At 47.1% G+C, this 24,201-nt stretch overlaps 2 protein-coding genes and 1 long non-coding RNA gene across 5 annotated transcripts; 2 read left to right on the top strand and 1 right to left on the bottom strand.

Moving 5' to 3' along the window:
• Positions 1-2,961: 2,961 nt before the first annotated feature.
• On the top strand, positions 2,962-18,751 carry LOC147045767 (supervillin-like). The gene is made up of 36 exons (XM_085929363.1): positions 2,962-3,027; positions 3,104-3,161; positions 3,278-3,426; positions 3,501-4,362; positions 5,216-6,361; positions 6,967-7,140; positions 7,219-7,256; positions 7,340-7,404; positions 7,467-7,603; positions 7,743-7,931; positions 8,641-8,869; positions 9,315-9,804; positions 10,387-10,885; positions 11,230-11,359; positions 11,515-11,565; positions 12,168-12,245; positions 12,626-12,782; positions 12,881-12,976; positions 13,045-13,125; positions 13,256-13,612; positions 13,780-13,938; positions 14,006-14,142; positions 14,214-14,361; positions 14,432-14,577; positions 14,678-14,853; positions 15,037-15,187; positions 15,261-15,540; positions 15,606-15,757; positions 15,876-15,981; positions 16,048-16,255; positions 16,331-16,464; positions 16,711-16,866; positions 16,925-17,068; positions 17,170-17,291; positions 17,428-17,583; positions 18,222-18,751. Exons 2-36 carry the CDS (start codon positions 3,154-3,156, stop codon positions 18,306-18,308), a joined length of 7,398 nt encoding a protein of 2,465 aa, XP_085785489.1. The 5' UTR covers positions 2,962-3,027; positions 3,104-3,153; the 3' UTR covers positions 18,309-18,751.
• A 197-nt stretch (positions 18,752-18,948) lies between these two features.
• On the top strand, positions 18,949-20,052 carry LOC147045766 (uncharacterized). The gene is made up of 3 exons (XR_015068174.1): positions 18,949-19,078; positions 19,606-19,626; positions 19,719-20,052. It is a non-coding gene; the product is annotated as an uncharacterized LOC147045766 (long non-coding RNA).
• Positions 20,053-20,187: 135 nt separating this feature from the next.
• Positions 20,188-24,188, bottom strand: LOC147045765 (leukotriene B4 receptor 1-like). 3 transcript variants are annotated; one of them, XM_085929758.1, is made up of 5 exons: positions 24,162-24,188; positions 21,686-22,265; positions 21,107-21,307; positions 20,972-21,015; positions 20,188-20,840 (listed from the first exon to the last, which is right to left on the bottom strand). In XM_085929758.1, the coding sequence occupies exons 2-5, from the start codon at positions 22,262-22,264 to the stop codon at positions 20,594-20,596; spliced, it is 1,071 nt and encodes a 356-aa protein (XP_085785884.1). In that variant the 5' UTR covers position 22,265; positions 24,162-24,188; the 3' UTR covers positions 20,188-20,593. The 3 variants fall into 3 exon arrangements, with proteins under 3 accessions (XP_085785884.1, XP_085785883.1, XP_085785882.1); XM_085929757.1 differs by lacking the exon at positions 24,162-24,188 and adding an exon at positions 23,260-23,349; XM_085929756.1 differs by lacking the exon at positions 24,162-24,188 and having other exon boundaries at positions 21,686-23,251.
• Positions 24,189-24,201: the final 13 nt, after the last annotated feature.

Here is a 24,201-nt window from a genome sequence, read left to right as displayed (position 1 = left end):
TCAGCAGTTTTGGGCCATCCTTGAATGGTAGTTTTGATGGAACAGACAGAGCACTGCATGGGAAGAGCATATATTATGAATGTAATTTGTCCATATTGAAAATCTTTCTTTCATTGACTGGAAAGTTTCAAATGTCCTCTTATCGGTTTGCAGGTTTCATGTGGAACTTTGCTAAAAAGACTTCAGCCGTTATGTATTTTGTTTTGCCTGACGAGCAGCGTGGGCTGGGCTGGGCTGGGCTGGGTTCCCATTCACTGACAATGTGGATGTGGGGTGTGACTGCTTGTTTGTCTCTGTGTGTCCTGAGAATGGCTGGCGACCAGTTCTTTTGCCCATTGGGATAGGGGTTAGCATCCCCCATGACCCTAAACAGGAAAAGCCATGTTGAGAATGGATGGAATTATGACAGCAGCTGCTTGTGCATACCCGGAGTGAGGACAGCACATCTGGCCTCCACCATGCTGATGATGAAATAGCTGATACTTTACCTGGAACGACAACACGGCGTTGCCATTATTGCATAAGATAATATGGGCTGCGCAATCCCACATCCACACTCCACAACAACATTGAAAGAGCAGGACGGAGCTTTTGACACAACAAGGCAGGCTGCCGTCTTGTAAATACAAGCCTGTGCTGGCGGACAGACAGACAGACAGACAGACAGACAGACAGACAGACAGACAGGGTGACTTTGCAGCAACCACTCACAACACACGTTGCCTTATTAGGGGACAGCCGTCTGGGACAAGTGTGCGTGCGAGCGTGCGAGCCAGCGTGCTGCCTGCGTGAAAGGGTGAGAAAAAGCATCAGAGTCAACAGTGTGATTTGACACCAGGCTACTTTTTGTACTTCAGCACATGCACATTGTGCAGAAATCTTTTGCATCTACAGAATGCAAAATCAATCAATCATAAGTCTTATTTCTATTTGAACCCTTTGTATGCAGATGTGGTTGTTTTATAAATAAAGTTGAGATGAAATCAGTTGAGTTGGCTTGAGTTGACTTGAGTTGAATTGAGTTGAGAGTTAGCAATACAACTCTTGAAACTCAGCTCAACTCAGTGAAAGCCTGGAAGCTCTTATCACACAATCTTAGACAAGATGATGGCACAAATGTGTTCGACTGCTAAAGCGAATTGATACGCATGAAGCTTCACCTTCAGTCGGTGGCCTGGGAAGCAACATACGTACACTCAGCCACCCTCGCTGGCACATTGCATCCAATCCCCTGTCTCGCTGTTTTGATCATCACGGCTAATTTCTGACTGTAATCTGATTAGGCCGCTGAGCAGCTTTGGCGCCCCGCTGCGCTGTCGTTCTGCGACTCTGGTGACATTGCGACCAGTCCTGGAGGCCAGGCTGGGCCGTGTTGTTGGCGGGTGGCGGTGTGACCCCTCGGGTGGCGGTTGGCGTCGGCTCGTCTCTGGCCGTCCGTTATCCGCGCTGCTAAACATGTTTCGAAACCCTTGGATATCTGGTTACCACATCGACCATGTGCAGTATTGCGGCACAGGTAAGGCCTGGTGGCGGTTGTCCTGTTTTCTGCTTTTGGACCTTTGGTCCAATTTGTACAAAATGTCTGGCGTGCCCCAAACTCCAGGCTTGGTGTGATGACCAGGTGTCTCCAGTTGATGAGTCCTTTAGGACCTAAAAAATCATCGCGGCCGATTCAAACTGGAAAACAATGTTTTATGGTATCGGGGTACAGTACACGTTGGTTTCACTTTTGCTTTGTTTTTTACGACTCTTTGCTGTGCACTCAACTTTGTTTTCAGGTGACCAGGTCTCTTGTTTTCCTTTGCGACCCAAATTAGCTTTAGCAGAAAATAAAGATACAGTGAAAACCCGAGTTGGCGCCTGCTAAGCTGTTTTCTGGCGCTGGCGGCTTTGAGCTTCCGTGGCTGCTTGGCAGCTTCTGAGGAAAACCGAACTGACTTGACGTGCACGGGGCTTTCCGAACACATTGCAAAAGCTTAGTACACATGATTGGTTTTGACAGCCTGGGATCGTGTCATTTTTTTAATCTGCTTGTCACCTACTAAAGGTTCAGTGAGGCCAAAAAATAGACCCACCCAGATTTGTTCTAGTGATGTCTGGAGTGGTAACTGAATCTGCCTGTGACAAAAAGGGAAACAACAGACTGTTTTGCTCGTCAGGGGAGTTGCTATGGACGGACTGCACGTAGAGCGGAGTGCTAATCAACCTCCTACCTACCCTAAAAAAAACAACAACAATTGTTTCTTGTGTTATAAAAGTTGTACATTTTTCAAGGTAAATGTTGCAACACGTAACAGTGAACCAATTTAGTACGGCTTGTATGACTTCATCCAAACATGGGTCCAAAGTATTCATTTGAAACATCCACCAACATCACCAATTTCAAACATTCGCACTATTTTATGGTCTTGACTGAGTGTTGTGTCTTGGCAGGATTTGGATCAGAAGCTGTGGGCAAACTTTGTACCTCAACGTCATTGCCAACAGAAGCCTTAAGGTAAGAAACGGTAGCTAGGGGAAGAGACTCATGTTTAACAAGTCAATGACATGATTTTCTGGCTAATGGCAACTTTAAGCAAAGGTACCCCAGATGATTCAAATGGATCTATGCGGACATGGGACAATATTGGCATTTTGGTTGGCAACCTATCAACAGCAAAGCATCATTTGCCAGCCGCGCAGAGCCGATAATTTAGCTAACGACACAACAATAGCTTACTATTTTGGGGGAATTCTTTGTACTTGGTCATCAAGACAAAGACATAATATCAGCAGCACACACTGCCAGTCAGCATTAAATGACACTTTCACCTTGTGTCACCCTTTAAAGATAATCCGGTCAACAGTCATTTACTATAAACCCTTTGAGATGCTAAGCAGGTGTTTAAGGGTTTTTTTCAGCTGACTTTTTTTCTTTTGGTCTTCTCACGTTTAGTTTTCAAAGTGATTTCTCCCTGCACGACAAGGCCGCCCTGGTCAAGAGCGTTTCAGATACAGATGCCAAACTCCTGGTGGTCCTTCCCAAGGGTGCGAATTGGAATCTTAATCTCCATGCTTGTTTTTTTAGTGTCCTCCATTTTCTTAAAACACTTTTAACATTTAGTTTCAGAATTGAAGAAATACTTTGAGGGAGCGCCTCCAGCAGATTTCCAGATGAACAGGTATTGGGCCTTTTTGAACTTTACAGTATTCAGGAAGGGAGAGAAAATGCTCCTATTCTCAACGACTATCCATATGTGTGTACGCTATTTAAGCCAGACTTTGCCTTTTATTTCAGGAAGGAGAGGATCGCCCGGCGTCTTGAAGGGATTGAAAGTGACCCTCCGCCAGTTCTGCTGCCTGGCGGCTTGGTTGCCAACAGGATGCTAGAAGAGGACCCACCGCGGTACACCAGGGCCTCGGATACATCCGAGCCTTGTGTGATGGGTGAGCTGATGCGGGACTTTGCTGGACTTGATTCACTGAAAAATCACCGTGTCTTCGCTTACTCTCGACTGCAGTGAGGCACTTCAGTCAAGAGGAGCTGGACGCACCCCAAAGGCCGGTGACGTCCCCGCAGTGCCAGTCTAGAGAAGGAGTCAGCCGTACAGAGCCGACGTTGGTGTACGTCGACCCTGTGGCGCTATCGACATCGACGACACCCGCGTACGCACCCTCGGACCCGGCCGATCTGAATTCCAAGGCCGAGCGCATTGCCCGCTACAAAGCCGAGAGACGGCGGCAGCTGTCGGAGCGGTACGGCATCCCTTTAAACCAGGAAGCGGACATGAACTACGCGTCACGCTACCGCGCACGACTCGACCAAGATGCCGCTGCCGACAGACACTCGGCCGGAAGACGAGATAGACGTCAAACGGAACCGATACATCGTGAAACCGGTGGCCCGTACCGCTCTGGTGTGGGTAGGGTTTACATGAGGACTCATCCAGACCTTGCACCTGTAATTCCAGCAGGCCTAGTCAACACAAACCAAGCTCCAGCCCCTACGCAAGGCAGCAGATTGGCAGAGCAGGAAAGAGCCATGAACATGGAGAACTACTGGAGAGGTGGCGCTCAAGAATACCTATCTCAAACCAGGGCCCAGGAGCACCACGTGTCTATACCCCAACATCATCATCAGCAGCAGCAGCAGCAGCAGCAGCAGCAGCAGCAGCAAAAGCGGCAAAACCCTATTCACCGCCCCCACATCGATACAACGCATCCAGAGCAGAGTCCAAATTCAAGCAACGACTACAGCTTGGCAGCGGTGCCCAGCTCACCTCGCACTGCTCGTCGGGCCTCACTGCCATCAACCCGTTACGGTATCTCGCCTGGGGATTTGTTCATTGAGCAGCAGGCACAGAGCATCCTCAACAGGCAGGGGTGAGTTCATGAAATGTCTCCTTCATTCTGCTCTGCTCTCAAGGCTGAGGTCTCTTTCTTCTTCCTTGGGATGTGGATGAACCAAGTTTCAAAGCCATGATTATGGTAGCCTCTTCTGAACAGAGCTACTGCAAACTTGGTTTATCATATACATATTTGTAGAGACCACTATCAAGATGATTTGGACTGAATAAATGATCTTTTTCTGACCAATAATATGAAATGAGATCATTTCCCGCAGCATACCTGATGATCCCTCCTGACACTATTGTGCAAATGTTGCTGCTTTAGATAATTTGATGCATCACTACACCCAATGTAAATAGTGAACCTCGCGTGATAAACTCCACACCCCTTTCCTGGTCTCCCATACCACCTATCCCTCGCCTTGGTTAATCTTCACGGAACTTAACAAGAAGAAGTCACTAGCCTGACACAACAGTTGACTATCCTGGCAAGAAGCATCCGTGACAGTTCGACATTATCCGTAGCCTTAAGCGACTGGTCTCTTGACACAGACACAAAGGCCGATGCAAAGACACTCGTCAGTTGGCCGCCAAGGTATGAGGTATCAGTATGAAGACATTTCTTAATTAACTTCTACTGATTGTACCGCACATAATCACCTCAGACAGTGTGGATGCTGCGACTCACTCGCTCCTAACAGTCCTTACCTTGATGATTCATTTGCCATAGGTAGCATGTGTGTCAGATTAATCCACCAATGGAGATCAAAAATCAGTTTGCAGTTCACCTACCTTACACCCGAATTTAATCATCTGACTGGCTGAATATTTCTGAGGCAGTTTTTTTTTTTACTTACTGATGGCCCTTGTACATTCCTTTCCCTAAGAATCAGAGGCAGTACACAGAGGCTTCCTGAGTGGAGCACAGACAGACACCACAGAACCAGACACTGGACTCAGGAGAACCCACTCCCAGTCGGCCCGGAACACAGCCAACATAGAACTGTTTGTCAACCTTGGCCAAGTCACCCTCAGTCTGCTCAAGAGTACCGCCCTGCCGTTGACCACCAAAACCTACCTGTGTCCACCAGCAAACTCTACAGTCCACCAGAGATTCAACCACAAAGACGAGTGAGCTCTGACCAAATCTACACAGCCCACAAGGAGGCAAGACTCGAGGCAAGGCTGGAAGCAAGGTTGGACATCGAGCAAGCCTCCAAAGAAGAAGTCCAAACCGAAGGTCTGTTGAAGAGCCGGAAAGCGGTTTTGCCCTCCGAGATCCGCAAGAGAGAAAAGACTGCGGATGATTTTAACAGACATCCCAGTAAACATGTGGATTGGGAAACTAACAGTCCAGAACAGAGGATAGCGAGTCGGGAAGTCGAGGAGGAATGGCATTCACCCAGAGAGCGAAGGCGAGAAAGGAACACAGAACAAAGCCGAGAGCGAGGGAGGCACCGTCACTTGGGTCATGAGACTCGTGAGGACAGAGTGTTAAGACCCGTGCACCCGGAGAACGCCTCGAAAAACGTCACCCGTCCAGAGTCGCTCGTGCTTCCCACAGAGAACAGAAGAGAAGCTGACGAAGATCTTCAAAGACAGCATCAGTCCAATTCCTCGAGAAAGCCTCAGGAGGAACACCACCAGACAAGAACAGAAGCTCGTTTGAAGAGAGTCGACGAGGCTCGACAATATGAAGTCTCGGACCCGCAAAGGCAGCAAGAATTGCCGAGGAGCGACTCGGCTGTTTATCTTCAGAAAGGTTCTTCGTTACCTCAGGCCAAGCACAGAAGCACAGAGGCAGGCGGAGGGCCTAAAGCCAAGACGCGAACCCGCTCCATGTCAGACATCGGTATCAGCCAACATTCTGTCTTGTTCCGGAGGGAGAGGTCTCGCGCCACCCACGAGACCTCCTCCAAGCCTGTGCCTCCACCAGGGGTGGCCAATGGTGAAACGGGAACCTTGGACACCCGGGTGTCGGTAGCCCTGCTGCGACACTCGTACCTGGAGAATGCCAACAGGAAGCTTGACTTGTAGGTCCGCCAGCATGGGCTCTTTTCGTGTTCCTTCGCATGGCTAACTCTGCAATAGGATGCTACTAAAACTCAGAGCATATCAAATGAGAGCAGTCAAAGAACGCAGACCTCCACCTAGGCTAACATTTGGGATGCTAATAGGAGACCCAAGGCCTCCTGCTTAAACTCAACAAATGACAACATGGTGTCATCGTGAAGTGCTTTTGAAATGGAGGTTCTGTCACTGTATTTACACGGACAAATAAACCAAGGAACAAAGGAGCCAAACTCAAAGAAAATGTCTTTTCCTAGTGGCAATGTGATGATCGTAATTTGAAACCCGAACCTAACCCTGTCTTGGAACTTTCATTTGAAAACCTGATCCTTCTTTGAAAGCCTAACTCAGACTCCAAGCCCTCGTTTCACACACTAACCCATGTTTGAAGTCTCACCCCAGCCCAGTCTTAAAATGCTAACAATGTCAAATTGTGTGAGATTATCTGTCAAAAAGAAGTTTTGGTCCTCCACCATTGCATGCTAGATGTGGCTAACTGGTACCTGCGATTGGTACATTTGCACCCTCACCTGAACTTGGACTCTCCCTCATTCTTTGTTCATCAAAGTGAGAGCAACCAGTCCTCAGTGATGGAATCAGAGCCCACGGCGAGTGGCTCGGACTCCCGGGCAGACAGAACAGCTCGGAGGCCTCGGCGTTACATCACGCCGGGGGACGGCCGCACGTCCGAAAGGAGTCGGACTCAGCCCATCACGTCTGCGGAACGTCTGGAGACTGACAGGTGCGAGAAAGGACGTCGTCAGCGAATATTCGATGGCGTTAAAATCCTAATTGGATATTGAAATGTTTGGTGACACAGGTCCCATCTCAGTCCAGCACAGCTTGAAGATGTTGAAGGTGATCACTCATCTGACCTGCACATGCTGCAAATTTTCAGTTGAAAACCTAAGCCCATTTTTTTGGACTCTTGTCTTTTGTAGTTGATGAAGAAAAACTGGACGAGCGAGCCAAGATGAGTGTGGCGGCCAAGAGGTCTCTTTTCAGGGTAAGTGACGCACACATCTTCAGCTCACGTTGCGTCTGAAAGTCAACATTTTGTCTCGTCAGGAGTTGGAGAAAACTTCGGAGGGCGGCGTTCCCAAGCCGCGATCTCGAAACGCGGCCGTGGAACGTCGTCTGCGGAGGGTCCAAGACCGCTCACACACTCAGCCCGTCTCCAGCAAGGAAGTGGTCGACGCTTGCAGGTACAAACACTTCAGAATTCAGGGACCAGTGAGGAACCTTTATATTTTGTATTTTTTTGGATGAGTTTTTACTATTATTTTTGATCATCCTGAGTCTCAGAACAAGCTTCATTTAAGTTTGTTTTCACCATTTTAAAAGTGAGCCTTCCACATCATCACACACTGTGGGAAGCCACACCACCACCAGCGCCAGCACCAGCGCCAGCACCAGCACCAGCACCAGCGCCAGCGCCAGCACCAGCACCAGCGCCAGCACCAGCACCAGCACCAGCGCCAGCGCCAGCCCCACCAGTTCAACTGTTGTCAGTACCACCGTGACCACCATCAGGTAACACAACAATGAAAAAGATGCAATGGAAATGCAAAAGAATATGTCAGACATCATTTGTCTTGGCAAGCAGCACAACTATTTATAATTTGGAACGTGGCTCGAAATGCTAATTTGAAACCCTAATTGAACTAAAAACTCAAAATTTTGTTTGAAGCCTGAAATCTTTTTGAAAAATCCTAACCCTGGTCTTAACCTGAAATTTAAAAAAGGATCGAAGCTTGAAAATGAATTTAGAACAATCACCTTCACCTCAAAACTCCATTTCAAATCTTAACAACACAGACAAATCCGTATTTATGAAAAAATATGACCACGTGAAAAAATATGACCACGTGATGAAGAATGTACGCAGCTTTTCCTCTGTCATCCCTTGCTGATGTGCCGTCCTCCCCTCATGCTGCACCTTATAGGGGATGGAAGTTGCTGTTTACACAATTACTCAGCAGTGATGATCCCCAGCATTCCCTCTTGCTGCATTCCTCACATTCTTCTAAGGTCCAGATGTCAGATGTTGGGCACCAGAAACAAACAAGCGCAAACCCTCCACGAGCCATTTCACACACACTTAACAAGTGACTTGTGCAACTTGATACGACATGAATCATAAGCAGCAAACTTTAGCTTCATGGACGAGCTTTCAGTATTTGTATTTAAAACCCAAACCATGGTTGAAAACCTTCATTTGACACCTGCACCCTGCTCTCAGTATCCAAGCAGCTCCAGTCCCCCAGAAGGTCCAGGAGAAGCAGGACGAGGATCCCCCGGAAGCGGAGGGGGACGACCTATCCACGCTCAGTTTGGCTGAGAAGATGGCCCTCTTCAACCGGCTCGCCCATCCAGCGGACGAGGCGGCGCCGAAAAGCGACACCGCCCGCCGGCGTCGTGCTCTCGCCCGCTTTCAGACACAGCCCATCACCCTGGGCGAAGTGGAGCAGGTACTTTGTTCATGGTCCAATTCTATTCCCCCAAGGTTACCATACATTTTAGATTCATCGTAAAATTTCATCCAAAACCTAATATCCTTAACCATAGGACTATTTTCATTCCATAAATAAGCAGCTGATGTCCTCACAGGTGCATAAGCCTCCCGTTGGCTCCTCAGTCAACCGTATCGAGTCCATGCAGGAAGAACGTGTAAGGTCCAGAAAGCTGATTGGATGCGCTCGAATGAGCTTATTAAAAGCCGTCTCCATTTGGCTCCGCCTACATAGATTCGCTATCCCAAAGCAGTGGCATACGACACACAGCAGTGTTGGAAAGTTTGTTCACTTCAACTGCTTCTGTTAGTTGCTAGTTTAGCTGGACAAGCATGAGGTGAGAAACAGGGTGCATGTTGGTGGCAGGGGATGTCTGATTACTATTTTTTTCTTTGCTCTATAGTTAAAAGACAGCAGTCAAGTCAAACTAGAGCCCCTCCCCGCCTCCGTGCTGCGCTCTGTGGCAGCTTCTCCCTCCCATGCCTCCATCACCACGGTAACCGTGACGCCTGCATGCAGCAGCAGTAGCATCGCTTGTGAGGGGAGTTCTCACACCCGACAGCAGCCCGCTCCCACCGCTTCCGATCACCAGGAGAGGGCATTGCGGTACCTCTCCGTGACCCAGAGCGTGGGGGACCCAGGCCACCCCAAGCTCCTCCCCCATAGCTCTGAACAAAAAGCGGGGGGTCTCCCCTCTCCCACTCCTTCTTCCGGCACTCTTCGCCGGCATCAGGCAGAGGCGGAGGAGACTGACAAGGAGGAGGCGCATGCCAGCTCGAGAGCCCTCGGCGATACCCGGGAGAAAAACGCGGAGGAAGGACGTGGAGGCGGAGGAAGCCGCCCCCTGGGAGAAGAGGCAGGAGGAGACGGCGGCGCTCGAGAACCATTCTCAGGTAGGAGACTAGTGCAGTGTGTGAACAAAGCGGAGAAAGGGCGGTGGACTCTCCTCATTATCCTCATTGTTCTTCCACACATCATTGCCTGCTCAGTACACGAAGAAGGGGCGTTTGTGCTTATTTGGGACGCATCTCATTCACATTCCGCATGGATTCTTTTGTCCCCCAAGAGATGGATGGATGGATGGATGGATGGATGGATGGATGGATGGATGGATGGATGGATGGATGGACGGATGGATGGATGGAGCTGGCAACACGCTTTATGCTTGAGGTGGCCAGTCGTATTATGCTAACTGGTTATGCAAGAACAAAAGAAATCTTGACTGTGTTTGATGATATGGCTATTATTAGCAGGGTCACTTGAATAGGTGTTACTGGGTCAGAGTAACCTCTGCCAAGGCAGATCAGCACTTTTGAGATTCGGGTATCAGTTGTGTAGCAATGTGTGTGTCAGACAGTTCTTTGTCTGAACGTGTCCTGACATTAACTAGCCAAATGTATCCCATGGCTTTAGTGTTGGGGTGTTTGAAGTGCTATTCCAAGTTCTGACACACATTTTGTGTTTTATCCTTTCAGACCGGCAGGATCGCACAGCGTCACTGAGACCTTTGATAACCAAAGTGTCCTCCACGACAACATCTCAAACGTCAAGCATCCAGCAGAGCCATCCTGTGATTCAGCCTCCCCTAAGTCCACCCAAAACCTTCCAGCTGCAGACCCGCACAGAGTCACCAAAGCACCAATTCTACATCCAGCCATCTCAGTCCCCGCCGACGTATCCCAAACTATTCACTCAGCCCCAGCAAAACCAGGCCACAACTCAGGAACTCCTCCCCACGCCTTTTGTTCAACCGGACCTTCAAGCTCTGCCCAAAGTCCAGGTGCCTCCACCGCCGCCGCCAAAACCTCAGGGCTTCCTACAACCTCTGCCCAAGTCTCAGTCACTGCCGCTAGAGCAACGCGACGACGACGACAACAAACTCAGCGTCCATTCGATTGATTCGCTGTCCCCCACGGATTCCGCGGAGCAGCTGCCTTACGGCATGTCCAGCAAACAGATGTCCATCAAGGAGAGGTGAGGATGCCAGATCATGTCGGTCAAAATGACCATTTGGAAAGTGAAAAGGGTTGGATGTTAAGGTTCAGGTTTGGGTTTGCTTTCAAATGGTCTGTTGAAAATGACTGACTTAGACACCAGTGCCATTTGCACTCACTCGGGAGAAGTGATGACACACTTTCTCTTCGATCCGCTTCTCTAGTTGAGTCGTGCTTGATGTGACCTGAATGATCACCCTTGAGTGATTGCCTTTTCATGAACTACAAGAGTAGTAGTTGTACAGTTTGTGCGGAGCAAGGCAGAATACAGCCTTTGAGAATTAACACTCGTATATTTCAATCGTGTTTGTGCATTTGTGTCAGAGTGGCCCTGCTGAAGAAGAGCGGCGAGGAAGACTGGAGGAACCGGATCAACAAAAAACAGGAAGTGGCAAAGGTGCTGTCCGCCGAGGTACCCCAGTGCCAAGAGGAGGAGCCGACGCATCAGAAGAAGGTGCAGAACGGTCGACAAAGACCACATCTACTATGACATGATGCCTGCCTATTTCATTTGGTCACATGATGAACCCCATGGACAAGATGAGCCTCCCCAAATCTCCCCCCATTTCTTACCACCTTTGTGTCCTCCCTGCACCGCCCCACCCACAGGAGGAAGAAGTGGTCATCCATGACCACTCCGCAGTGTCAGATCAGCTGTGGGTAAGGCCCGCCTCTCAGCCAATCAGCGTCAAGTGGGTCCCGCCTCATCCAATTACAATTGCAGCTTCAATGCAGCTCCTTTGCATGTTTGGAGCACTGGCATGGCTTTTTAGAATCGAGGGAACAACATTTTGGAAAAACCTCAAGAAGCCCAAAAAGACACTCCAACTGCAGTTGTGTTACGTGGATTGTTGTCTGTGAGGCAGGGAAGATGTCTGAGTGAGTGAGTGAGTGAGTGAGTGAGTGAGTGAGTGAGTGAGTGAGTGAGTGAGTGAGTGAGTGAGTGAGTTAGGGGGCGGGGCTTGCTGTGTCTTGAAGGACTGAGTGAGTGAAACAGCACTTGTATGGCTTTTTCCGGGGCTTTGTGTTATTTGTAGACCCATATTATAGTCAGTTTCAAGGCCATATACCCCAAAAGACACCAGAAGATGGCTGTTTTCCAAAATCTTAAAACAGATTCATCTAGCAATTTGATCGGATTAAAACGGCAGTAAAGTCGAAAAATGACTCGTGAATCTAACATGCATGGTCATGCATCCGTTCCCTTCCTCCCTCCTTCCTTCCTCTTCCTTCCACTCATCCTCCCACCTCTCCATCCTCAGGAGCCTGTCTTCTCCTCCACTTTTTCTCCTCCTTTCTCCCTCGGACAAAAGTGTCGGTACATTGACAATCACGCTCAGGTAAGCAGGGCAGTCATGCTTGGTGTGTAACTTTTGATTTCTTTTTTTACATCCTGTATGCTGTCGTCCTTGAGTGTATCACATCTTCTGCTCTCATCCGGGAGGTGACCTTTTTCAAGATGAGAGTCAGGGTTGTTTTTAAGAGTTAATGTCACATTTGCTCAAGTTCGTTTTAGGGTTATAGTTTGGGCTCATACACATGGTTAGGTGTCAAAGTAAGCTTTGGTGGAGTTAGGGTTGGAGATTAGCATCAAATCTCACTTGGGTCTTCTGAGGGCATTTTAGTCTGGGTTTTGTTAAAACCTTCCAGAAGAACAATTCCTAACAAATCCCACCTAAGATCAACATGACCGTTCCAGACGACGTTGTTGTCGTTTCAGGCTCAGTCGGTCCAAAAGGAAGACACGGAGGCCCAGATGACCATCGAGGAGAGAAAGCAAATGATGTCCATGCGAGAGGACGCCTGGAAGAGCAAAGGCAAAGGTGCGGCCAACGATTCTGGCCAGTACACCGTGGCGGCTCGCATGGTTAAGAAAGGTCAGAAGAATATTTATTGGATGGCAGTTTTTTAGACTTTGGACTTCACTTCCGAGAGTTATTTTACCCCCCCCCCCCTCATATGTTTTTTTTGTCAGGTCTGGCTGCCTCTTCCTCAGTCATCGGGCCCATCCTTTCGCCCGTCTCCACCAAGCTTAAAAGCAGCTCCTCGGTTGTGGGGAAACCTCAGGAGGGTGCGTTTGAATTCTGTAGCGCATCTTTCCCATGCATGTGTTGAATGCTCTCTGTCCATCGTATGCAGACATTGAAGCCAGAGAAGACATGGAGTCGGATAAAAAGCTGGACAAGTTGGAGACCTTCTTGGGACGCCTCAACAGTAAAGGTACAGTATATTCGGGATTTGTTTGTTCACAGTACTGCAAAGTTAGGATATTTTTCCAATCAACCAAACAGATGGTTTGGCTTTAGGTCATTTTTGTCACTCCGTAAACTTGTCGTGTGCTTTCCGTCAGTGTCGGAAATCCAGGAGAGCACCCTGACAGTCACCGAGAAGGCGGTTAAGGAGGTGATGAAGCTGGACGACGAGATCTTTTGTAACTTCTACCGTCGCGTGGCCCAATTCCCAAACGTGCCTTCGCGTATCGAGCTCAGCGAAGACTTCGACGCCATTTTCGGCTCACGGCAGGGCTCCGGCCGACTGACCTCGGCCGTGGTCAGGCACAAGCGCTCCGTGCGTCCATCCAGGAACGTGCAGGCTTCCCGCAACCCGGTCAAGATGCTGGCCGCCCGCCAGGATATACAACACGAGTACACTGAGCAGAGGCTCAACGTGGCTCAGCTGGAGAACAAGCGGATGTCCTCCGATAAGAGTGAGTAAGACGAGACACATTGTTAACGTCACTTCATTCGGGAGAAGCCATGCAGATTCAGAGAAAGATGAAGACTGGACTTTGACCTTTGCCCAAGTTCCATGGGGCAGATCTGGACACGATGGATCACCAAAACAAATCAACACTGGTCTTCCTCTGTCTTGCAGTCATTAAAAGCTCCGAATATTCAGATGCGGCTCTGGCGGGTCTGTCCAGTAAGGAGAACTACAGCACAGTGACTTTACGCAGCGTCAACATCGCCGAGACGCCCACATCTAACAACAGCGCTGTCCCGTACAAAAACCTCATGCTGCTGCACATCAAAGGTTAGGAAGGGTTTTCACTCGAGATACCCACCCGGGCTCTTGTCTCATTCGAGGAATTCTCTTGCAGGTCGTCGCCAGGTTCAGACCAGACTGGTCGAACCTCGAGCGTCGTCGCTGAACAGCGGCGATTGTTTCCTGCTGGTGACGCCCGAGCGTTGTTTTGTATGGATAGGAGAGTTCTCCAATGTCATTGAGAGGGCCAAGGTCTATTCATAGTTATCTGTACTTCATTTTTACTACATACACAGGAAAATTGATGAATGTCTTTTTTGTAGGCTATGGATCTGGCCACGTTCATCCAAACAAAGAAAGACTTGGGCTGCAGAGCAACCAAGGTACAGACCATCGAGGAAGGAATCCACGTGCAGAGTCCGGATTCACAAGAGTTTTGGACCATCCTCGGGGGACAGACTGCCTACCGACGTAAGAAGTAATCCAGGGTTTTAGCTACAAATGGAAAAAAGCTCAACACGCTTGCTGTCTCGGTGATTAGCTGCCGGTCCGCCGGAGGAGGACGAGCGCTTTGAGAATGCCATCGTGGAGACCAACTGCATCTTTCGCCTCATAGATGACAAACTGATGCCGGACGATGACGAATGGGGAAAGGTCCCTCGTTGCTCTTTGCTGTCATCCAAGGAGGTCACCGCGGACATTCCTTTTCACTGAAATGTCCATACTTAGTGTTAGCATCCCACGCTCACATTTTCATTTGTTCAACTTTGATTGTGGCTCGTTCCAGGTCTTGGTGTTGGACTTTGGTAGTGAGGTGTATGTTTGGCATGGCAAAGAGGTGACACTGGCCCAGAGGAAGGTGGCTTTTCAGCTGGCCAAACATCTCTGGAATGGTATCTTTGACTACACCTGCTGCGACATCAACCCATTGGACATTGGAAGCTGCAACACCCTAATACCGAGGTAGTCCACATTGGATTATGACGGCCACGTAGAGACCTAAAAAAAAGAGTGCTGGGCTGTAGTGAGCACTCGAGGGAACTCCTCCCGATGTGGTTTTGGCCATTTGAAAGACTGATACCAACAACCTAAGTAGAAGTGGTTCACCTTGAACAATTTCATCGGTGTGTTAATCTCCTGGCACAGGAAAGGCCAAGGCCGTCCCGAATGGGCCATATTCGGCAGGCTGACCGAGCACAACGAGACCATCTTATTCAAAGAGAAGTTTCTGGACTGGTCCGAACTCAAGCCGCCAGTATCGCCCACGGAAGAGAGCAAGCAGCTACCAGAACAACAGGTTTTCTTTGTCCACCATACTGGTCAAGACTTTCTACCTTTAGTATTCACCGCTCGCTTGTCTGTTTTCCCAGAAGTCCACAGGGCAAGAGTGCCTGCCGTACGACATCAACCTTATGCTGCCGCTCCTCCAGTCGTCCGTCGCCACCATCTTGGATGGTGCCAACGTGGGCCGAGGCTACGGCTCAGTGGAGACCGAGGACCGCATGAGGACTCAGGAGATCAGCACCGTCTCGGTGGACGTGTGGCACATCCTGGAGTTCGACTACAGCCGCTTGCCACGCCAGAGCATCGGCCAGTTCCACGAAGGCGATGCGTACGTGGTGAAATGGAAGTACATGGTCAGCACCTCAGGTAAGTCGCTCTGGATCTCGCTCGTACACACTGAATGATTCTAACCTGTCGTGTTTTTCTTTCAGTGGGACGCAGAAATAACCCAGAGGTGAGGAGCACCGGACCAGGCCGGGAGAAATGTTGCTATTTCTTCTGGCAAGGACGACACTCTACCGTTAGTGAGAAAGGAACATCGGCCTTGATGACCGTTGAGCTGGACGAGGAGGGAGGGGCTCAGGTAGACATACGGGACTCTCTTTAGTCTTTTTCACATCACTTGTTACTAGGTAAATTTCACAGGACTTGTGACTCGCTGATTGAGTCATTATTGAGTTGTTGTTTTTTTGCTTAAAAAGGTGCAAGTGCAGCAGGGCAAAGAGCCTCCGTGTTTCCTTCAGTGCTTCAACGGCGGGATGATCATCCATGCTGGAAAGCGGGAGGAAGAGGAAGAAAACATCCAGAGTAAAAGCATATTTTGAGTCCATGATGCGTTTCTATCCATTTGTGGCATTCACCGGCTTTTGTTAGGCGAGTGGCGTCTGTACTGCGTCCGCGGCGAGGTGCCGGCAGAGGGCAACCTACTGGAAGTGGCGTGCCACTGCAGCAGCCTGCGCTCCCGAGCCTCCATGGTCCTGCTCGGCGTGGACAAGGCGGCCATTTACCTGTGGCATGGCTGCAAGACACAGGAGCACACCCGCAGTGTGGCTAGCACAGCGGCGCTCAAGATCAAAGAACAGTAATATAGCTATTCTTTAAGATTATTACCTCGGTTTGATCACACGATGAAATCATATCAAACACTCATGTTCAGGTGTCCTCTTGAAGCCGGACTCCACAGTAGCAGTAAGGTGACCATTCACGAGTGCGATGAGGGCGTGGAGCCGCCGGGCTTCTGGGAGGCTCTGGGTCATAAAGACAGGAAGGCCTACGACTGCATGCTGCAAGGTGACAAGACCTTTTGACAAAAATGTGCATCACCTGAAATGGAAGCTTTGGACAGACCTATTGGGACACGTATGTATAGTATAGTGGGTGAGCCAAAAAGAAGAACTGTTCTAATAGACACCTACTACAGGGAGTGACAAAAGTATTGGCTCACTTACGTGGAGTGGGAGAAGTCATGAACAAAATGTGGCGTTTGGGCAAACGTAGTGAGGCACCTACAGACAATATGATTTCTTTCTTTCTCAGACCCTGGAAAATTCAACTTTACTCCACGGCTCTTCCAACTGACCAGCACTTCAGGAGAGTTTGTGGCGACGGAGTTCTTCCACCCGTCCCGCGCTCCGGACCTGGTCAGCTCGCTGCCCTTCCTGCAGGAGGAGCTCTACAATGTGGCGCAACCCGGTGAGGCTCATCTCACAATCCATTTTCCCCTTCTTTAGTTCATGTATGGCTTTCTCAGCGTTGTTCCTGGTGGACAACTTCCACGAGGTCTACCTGTGGCAAGGCTGGTGGCCTCAGGACAGCGAGAGCACTGGATCAGCTCGCATACGCTGGGATGTGGACAGGAAGTGTGCCATGGAAACGGTGCTACAGTATTGCAAAGGTAACCTCCTGAGCCTAAACATCCCCTGAACCCTTCACCCATGACAAATGTCCACAACAGCAATGACACATTGTTGTGTTTTTTGTTTTGTTTTTTGACAGAGAAGAGTGACAGGAAGACTCAGAAGTCCTACCTCATCCACGCTGGACTAGAACCGCTCACCTTCACCAACATGTTCCCCAGCTGGGAGCACCGGGAGGATGTGGCAGAGATCTCAGAGAGGGTAACGTCATGTTCAGTGGCGGTCCTAGCTTGAATCGTGCCCTCTACGACCCAAATGACAATATACTACGAAATGTCAACGATACAGATGTTGCCAGAATGCTTCTTCTTAAATGGCATTTTTTTTGTGGCTGCAGGAAGCAGAGGTGTGCAACCAGATCATCCTGGTGGAGGATGTGCTGGCCCGGCTCAGTCAGAACACCTTCCCGCTGGACCAGTTGCGGGCCCGGCCCCTCCCGGAGGGTGTGGACCCTCTCCGCCTGGAAATCTACTTGTCAGAACGTGATTTTGAGGTCTGACTTTTGTTGATCAATTTAAATTCAGTTTGGGGGTGGTAGGCTAAACTTGGCATCTTGCGATGTCATCATTTGGTAACATTCAGAAATTGAGACGCAGAAAACACAAATCGCTATTATTAAAACTCACTTTTCCATATTATGTCCCTTTTAATTCTCACTTTTCAGAGCAAGTACTAGGTGCATTGAGGTAAGATTGCCCCTTTGACTTCTCGAACTGCCAATTCACATTTCTGCGCACGATGATCGCCCTTGAAATATAAGAACCGACTGATGGGAAGTGCGCTGGGTTGCATTGTGGTCATCTGCAGCCACGGATTTCCTAGCATTCTTTGCGCTAAAGTCTTCTAAACTGTGTCTTGGAAACGCACGTATGTCACACTTTCACGCACACTTTCCTCTCGAGGAACGAATGAATGAATGCATCACTACTGCAGTGTACAAAGTGAAGCATGACAAATGAAGCACATGAATGACGAAAAACAACAAGCCGCAGAGATGGACACCAGGAGCTGGTTGCCAGCCAATTGCATGGCACATTCTGAAAAAAAAAAAAAACAAGCATTCACTCTCACACTTACACGTAAGGACAATTTGGAGTCGTTAATCGGCCTACCATATGTGTACTTTTGCAGGAGGCTTTGGAGATGAAGAGGGACGAATACCAACGTCTACCAGGGTGGAAACAGGTCAACTTGAAAAAGGCCAAAGGACTGTTTTAAGCACGTTGCATCAAAGATGGAACAAGATAAGCACAAAAGGAGAGAGAGTGAGAGAGAAGGAGAGAGAGAGAAACCGAAATACACAGGAAAAAGACGTGAAGACTTGAAAGGCACTTCCTGGTCTAAATCGAACCATCGCAACTCCAAGGTGTTGCTTTTTGTGGATTTGACACCACGTTGCACAAGTGTGCACTTTTGGCATCAATGTTGTTTATAAAAGGTTTGATTCCAAATGATGTATAGTGCCTTTGCTGAATTGTTTTGTGTACAGTTTATACAAAGACATTCTAGTGTGACGTCCTTTCGGCATAAAACACATAGAGAATCCAAAATGGAGTCATCCCGTGTCTCCTGCTTAATAAATGAAAGCACTTTTGAGCCCACTTTAACAGTGAGATTTTTTTAAAAACAAAATGATGGTGTTTCTATGGAATAAAGAAATAAATGACTAAAACAACGAGTGAACTATTTATTTTAAAATCATTCATTCTTGATTCATTGAGACATTAAGATTTTTTGTCATTATTATTATTGTCATTATTAAGATGACGGAATTAATTAAATATTTAATTACACTGGAGGGAAGTAGTCCGTTCTAAAACCGGAAGTTTTAATTGTTACGTATGGGGGCGGTCGCAAGAGTCACGTGACACGGAGACCACATAAAACAAGCGGGTAACTCCATTAGCTCTCTCTCTTGTACCCGTTTGGCAAGGTTTACCACTCCGTTCCTTGTGGGCTTGACGGACTGGTGACTACGTTCTCTCATGGTATGTCCAAGTCCCACTGCGTGCTGCTCTTCAAATCTCATGAACTTGTTCGTTATTTACTTTTGGTGGTAATTTCCATTTTGAATTGTTGGCGAGCTTCCTGGCCTGCCTGCCCTCGCTCACCTCGTGGTGCTCATGCCACTCCTAGCATGATTTCATTTCGGCTTTTTATGTACACTATTAAAAAGTGAATCAGTTTCTTAGTAAATCATTTGAATTTGTGTGAAATCGCCACTCATATTTAGATACCCACCGCAGATTTTTTTTCTTGTAAGATGCCACCTGCCATAACGGACTGTTTCGATACGAGCCAAACAAAATACTATCTATTAATAAAAAAAAATTCTTTATTTGGTCAAACATTCAATGATGACTTTCATGTGAATCCGTGTTTCAGCTGAGTCTGATGATTATTCTTCACTTCTCTGACGTGTTTGACCTCACATGGCGTTAAGGTGTACTTGTTTTCTGACTGGACTGCTTCTAATGGCAATAAAATCCCATTTTTTTGTGTGTGTGTGTTTTAGGTTCCCTACATTCACAGTGAGGTGAGTTTCTAATGGCCCTTTCCACACTGCATGTTTAAATGCGTGACAGAATTTACATGTAGTAATTTCTTCTTTATCCCCCCATTTTTTAGGTTGGATTCCAGAGATGTATGTATGTATGTATCCTGGTGCATTGTGTTTAACGTTCTATTCTCCACGCTCGTATTTTTGAAATTCCAGTGCCACCAATTGATGGTTGTCTATGCTACATGTAAAGATGGGTTATGAGCTCAAAGTTAAGATCGATTTTCAAGGGGGGGAACTTAATTTTAGAACTATCTTAAAGAAAAGGCAAGTTTGAGATGAACGCGCCCCCCCCTTTAATTTGTTTCCCCCAATACTACATAGTATTGCATAATAACTTGTTTTGTGCATACACTACAGTAAAACGCATCCAATAAAACATGAGTTTGTGTTGAAACTTGTGTGGTGTTTGATTTGTGAACTGTTGCATGATTTTTCTCAGGGCAGGATTCCAATCGGGTGAGTTGAAAGTAAATGTCAAATACAAAGCACATTTCAGAATGTCTGTAGAATATTACCATGTCATTAGTTATCTAGTATGAACAAACGCCATTGTTGAGCAAAGTAAAACACTACTTTTGCTAACTTCAACATCAAATATTTATTGCATACAGTAGTTGAATCAGACTTGATGAACTTGAACAATTCCTCTGAAATGTTTGTCTTCAAATAAAATCATTTAGCAACCGTTTGGGTTTATCATAATCTGGTGATGCTACAAATTTGACTAGTTTTTTGTAGCACGGTACTTACCATGGGCAAAGTTTTTTTCTTTTAGTTGAAATTGGGGGTTTTCCCACAACACACTTCAGGATATCACACAGCACACTGAGAAGTGAGTGAATTACAAAAACATCAATGTTTTAGATACTGTTCCATGACTACAATGTTCCACATGCATTTTTGTTTGCTCTCCATTCAAGCCTGTCAGTTCCTTCAGACCTCATCGTCCATTCTGTGCGGATGAGGAGGCCACGCCAGAGTCGGGATTGCTGAGCGTTACGTCCTTGTTCCGCTTGGTGGCCGCCTGGTCCAGCGACGTCCCCTCGAAAAGGCGCGCCATGAAGCCCAGGCCGTTCTTCTTGATGTACGATTTACCAGCAAAGGTGTACAGGACTGGGTTGGCGCAGCTACTGATGAAGGCCAGGGCCGACGTCACGGCACGACTCGACTGGTAGATGTGATCCAGACTGTGGGGAGATGCAGCAGCTTGAGTAATGAAGGTCTAAGGTAAGCGGAACACTTGGTTGTTCTTCTCAACAAAACCTAGCAATTTGCTATACAGTTTGACACCAATTCTTTGTTTAGTTTTGCTACTCACATTTCCCTTCTGGGTGATCCCTCCGAGTACCACTCAGCTGCCACCTTAGACCAGACCAAAACATGGTCAGCATTAGTTAAAAAAAAAAAAAATCAATTAAAAGTATGACAATCACGAGGTAAAAACTAGTCAAACCTGTATCATGTTGATGACGTGGTAGGGCAACCAGAAGAGACAGAACATCACCACGATGGCCAGGATGAGATTTTCACTGCGAACCTTTCGGCGAAACTTGGTCTGTCTCAGGCGTCTTAGAATGAGAACGTAGCTCGTGATGATGATGGCGTAAGGCAGGATGAAGCCTGCCACTGTCTCAAAAGAATACTGAAACCTCACCTGCAAATGGTGAGATAGATTCGTTGTTAGCGGTTGACAGTCTTGAGTGTTTTCTAAACGGGTACCGTAGAAATTCTAATGTTTATAAAAATGTAGTGTGTGTATTCTAGGTTCATCAATGACTAAGTCTGTATTTGTTTCTGAAAACATGTACATTCGGTTCATTGAAGACTGAATTGTCGAGCACATTAGATTCCTTGATGACGGAATTGTCTCAGGTTCTCTGAAGACTCCAAATGTTCTGTTTATGAAAAAAGTAGTACGCTCGGTTGATTGAAGACAATTGACTGTTTACCAACAAGTCCATTTTCAACAAAGATGTAATCGTCTTTAGTGAATGAAGAACGATACGGTATACGTTTGGCTAAGAATGCTTACGTATCGAGGTAGCGTGTGGTTGGGCGCGCACACGTGTCGCGTCTTGTTCCTGTCGTCTTTGTCCTCCCGGACGTCCCGGAACACTAGCGAGGGCAGCGCACTGACGGCCACCAGCAACCACATGCCCATGATGACGCGGCGCACCACCTTCCTGGTGAGCTTGGCCGCCGTCCTGCGGGGCAGCACCACCACCACCAACCGGTGCACGCTCATCAGCGTGATGAGGAAGATGGAGGCGTACATGTTGACGTTGCACAGGTAGAAGAGACCCTTGCACATGGCCGTGCCGAAAACCCACGTCTGCTTGGCCAGGTAGACTATGAAGAAGATGGTGAGCGCCATGAGGAAGCCGTCGGCGCATGCCAGGTTGAGGATGAGCAGCGTGGTGACGGAGCGACGGCGGGCGCGAGCCAGGATGCTCCACACGATGAAGAGGTTGCCGGGAACGCCAAGCAGGAAGACCAGACTCAGGATGAGAGCGCCCACCGTGGTGGAATAGTCATTGCTCACTACGCTGTCGTCTTCGGGGTTCTCTTCTTCGGCCATGGAGTGCCTGATCACCTCGCTTAGGTTGTTCATGCTGGGAAGAGGAGAAGAGAAGAGAAAGCATGGCCGTGGCCTCATTCAAATGATCCATAGCCACTTTCTCGTTTCTTGTGGCATTTGATTGTGGGTTTGAAATTGGTTTTCTACACGGTAGTAGTTCCTGGACTTGGGTTAGACTTTTGTTGTTTTACTTGGTTCTTGAAATGGATCTTGGTTGGTTCTAATCTTTTTTTTTTTTTTTTTTTTTTTTTTTTTAATTCGGTTTTCAACTGGTACTTTTTTAAAATGTTGTTTCTAGCAGGTTCTAGGCACATGGTGAATGATGGGGTTCTGAACTTGATGTTTTCTTGATTTGGTTTTCATTTGTTTTTTGACTTGATCTTAAATAATATAATAAATATAAATAATATAAGAAAAAAGGTTTTGGTATGTTTTGTTGTATGTAACCTACCAGCAGATATTAATGCAAGAGTCTGAATCCAAACTAGCTCAGCATGCTAAAACACGCAGCCGCAGAATTTCCAGTTGCAATGTCTGCCGCTACATTGATGACATTATACCGTTGATGCAACCATGAAGTCAAATACAACCAATAGTTTTATAGTCACAATTAATTTAAGATCAATGCCCAAGTTAGACCCCACGACCAACCGAAACGTACATTAAATGCAAAGAAAAACTTAGTCGTATCAATGATTTAGTAACAGCGCATAGATTTATTGGAACTAATGTAATTACTAACAGTTTTTATAATCAGAAGTGTGCTTGAATGCTTACCTGGTGTTATCTGGTCATTTTTTAAACAGCTTAAATCTTCTTTTTAGGACACTAATTTCAATCGGCAATCCATTACAAACACACTTTCTCCGCGTATGAATTTAATATGATCAGAAAACCTGATTTGTCAACTTTATGATATACAAAAAATGTGCCAATGCTTATGCGAAACAAAATGAATAACATGTCAGAAAGGCTAATGTTGTTTGAATAGATAGGAAGAAGACCAAGTTCCAATGAGAGTTACTGACCTTTCCAGGATACAATTTTTGCCCAAATGAAAATATTCCACTTGTCCTGCTTTGTGCTCCGTCTATTACGTTGTGAGCGTTACCATGTTACGGCACTCGTAACCTGAATCACACCGGACAAACGCATGCAGTGACATGCATAGAGGCGTGTACACTTCCCTCTTCCTATGAAAATATGTTGGAGGCGCAATATAAAGGACATGTGTGTGGTGTGTGATATCATTTGAATTCTTAAATCAAGAAAACAAACTCCCCCCAAAAAACTTTTGAGGCCAGAAATATCAATTGAAAATTCATCTATCCCATGAATTAAACTGTTTTAAACCGATCGGCCATTATTTGCTGAAAAATTCACAGATTTCTGTTTTTGTGCTTGTCCTTAAATTCCCTAAAAATCCACTAGAATGTGCCAAAACTCTAAGTACTAAAGTAGTACTGTTGCATTATTGGTCCAAGTATGTTGAAATGATACTTCTCAACTGAAAGACAAGCTTTGTGTGCTGCGGAGCAGATACATTTAGCCTGGCTTGTCTTCTAAATGTTATTATTTTGAGCATACACCATCAATTGCGATTATTTCCTTAAGTCCTAAGTTAATGATGAAAAGAGTTTTTGAATTTTGCTGACATGTATGCACGAGTTTCACACATTTGATGTTTACTGCCTGAGCATCAAACTGTTATTATTTTGAGCATACACCATCAATTGCGATTATTTCCGTAAATCCCAAGTCAATGATGAAAAGAGTTTTTGAATTTTGCTGACATGTATGCATGAGTTTCATTATTGTGACACATTTGATGTTCACTGCCTGAAGGGAAGCAATTTTGATTGAATGACTAAGCTTCCTGTTGCACACAAACACGCACACACCAATTACATAATAGAGAGCACACACTCACCTGTTTGAACAAGCCAAGAATTTTGCTTTTCAGTAGGTAG

Source organism: Syngnathus leptorhynchus, chromosome 14 (genome assembly GCF_054491065.1).
Source record: "Syngnathus leptorhynchus isolate UIUO chromosome 14, UIUO_Slep, whole genome shotgun sequence".
NCBI classification, from domain to species: Eukaryota; Metazoa; Chordata; class Actinopteri; order Syngnathiformes; family Syngnathidae; genus Syngnathus; species Syngnathus leptorhynchus.
Note: the sequence above shows the minus strand (reverse complement) of the source record. Positions and strands in the feature narration are given on the sequence as shown.

Bases quoted from the DNA above. Each gene is read 5' to 3' on its own strand.
- LOC147045767 (XM_085929363.1), top strand. The intron at 13,126-13,255 runs GTACAGTATATT...GCTTTCCGTCAG, and splicing joins GGGACGCCTCAACAGTAAAG to TGTCGGAAATCCAGGAGAGC. The intron at 13,939-14,005 runs GTTAGGAAGGGT...ATTCTCTTGCAG, and splicing joins CATGCTGCTGCACATCAAAG to GTCGTCGCCAGGTTCAGACC.
- LOC147045765 (XM_085929756.1), bottom strand. From the start codon at position 22,309: ATGAGGCCACGGCCATGCTTTCTCTTCTCTTCTCCTCTTCCCAGCATG. The intron at 21,308-21,685 runs GTAAGCATTCTT...CACCATTTGCAG, and splicing joins ACCACACGCTACCTCGATAC to GTGAGGTTTCAGTATTCTTT. The intron at 21,016-21,106 runs GTTTGACTAGTT...GTCTGGTCTAAG, and splicing joins ACGTCATCAACATGATACAG to GTGGCAGCTGAGTGGTACTC.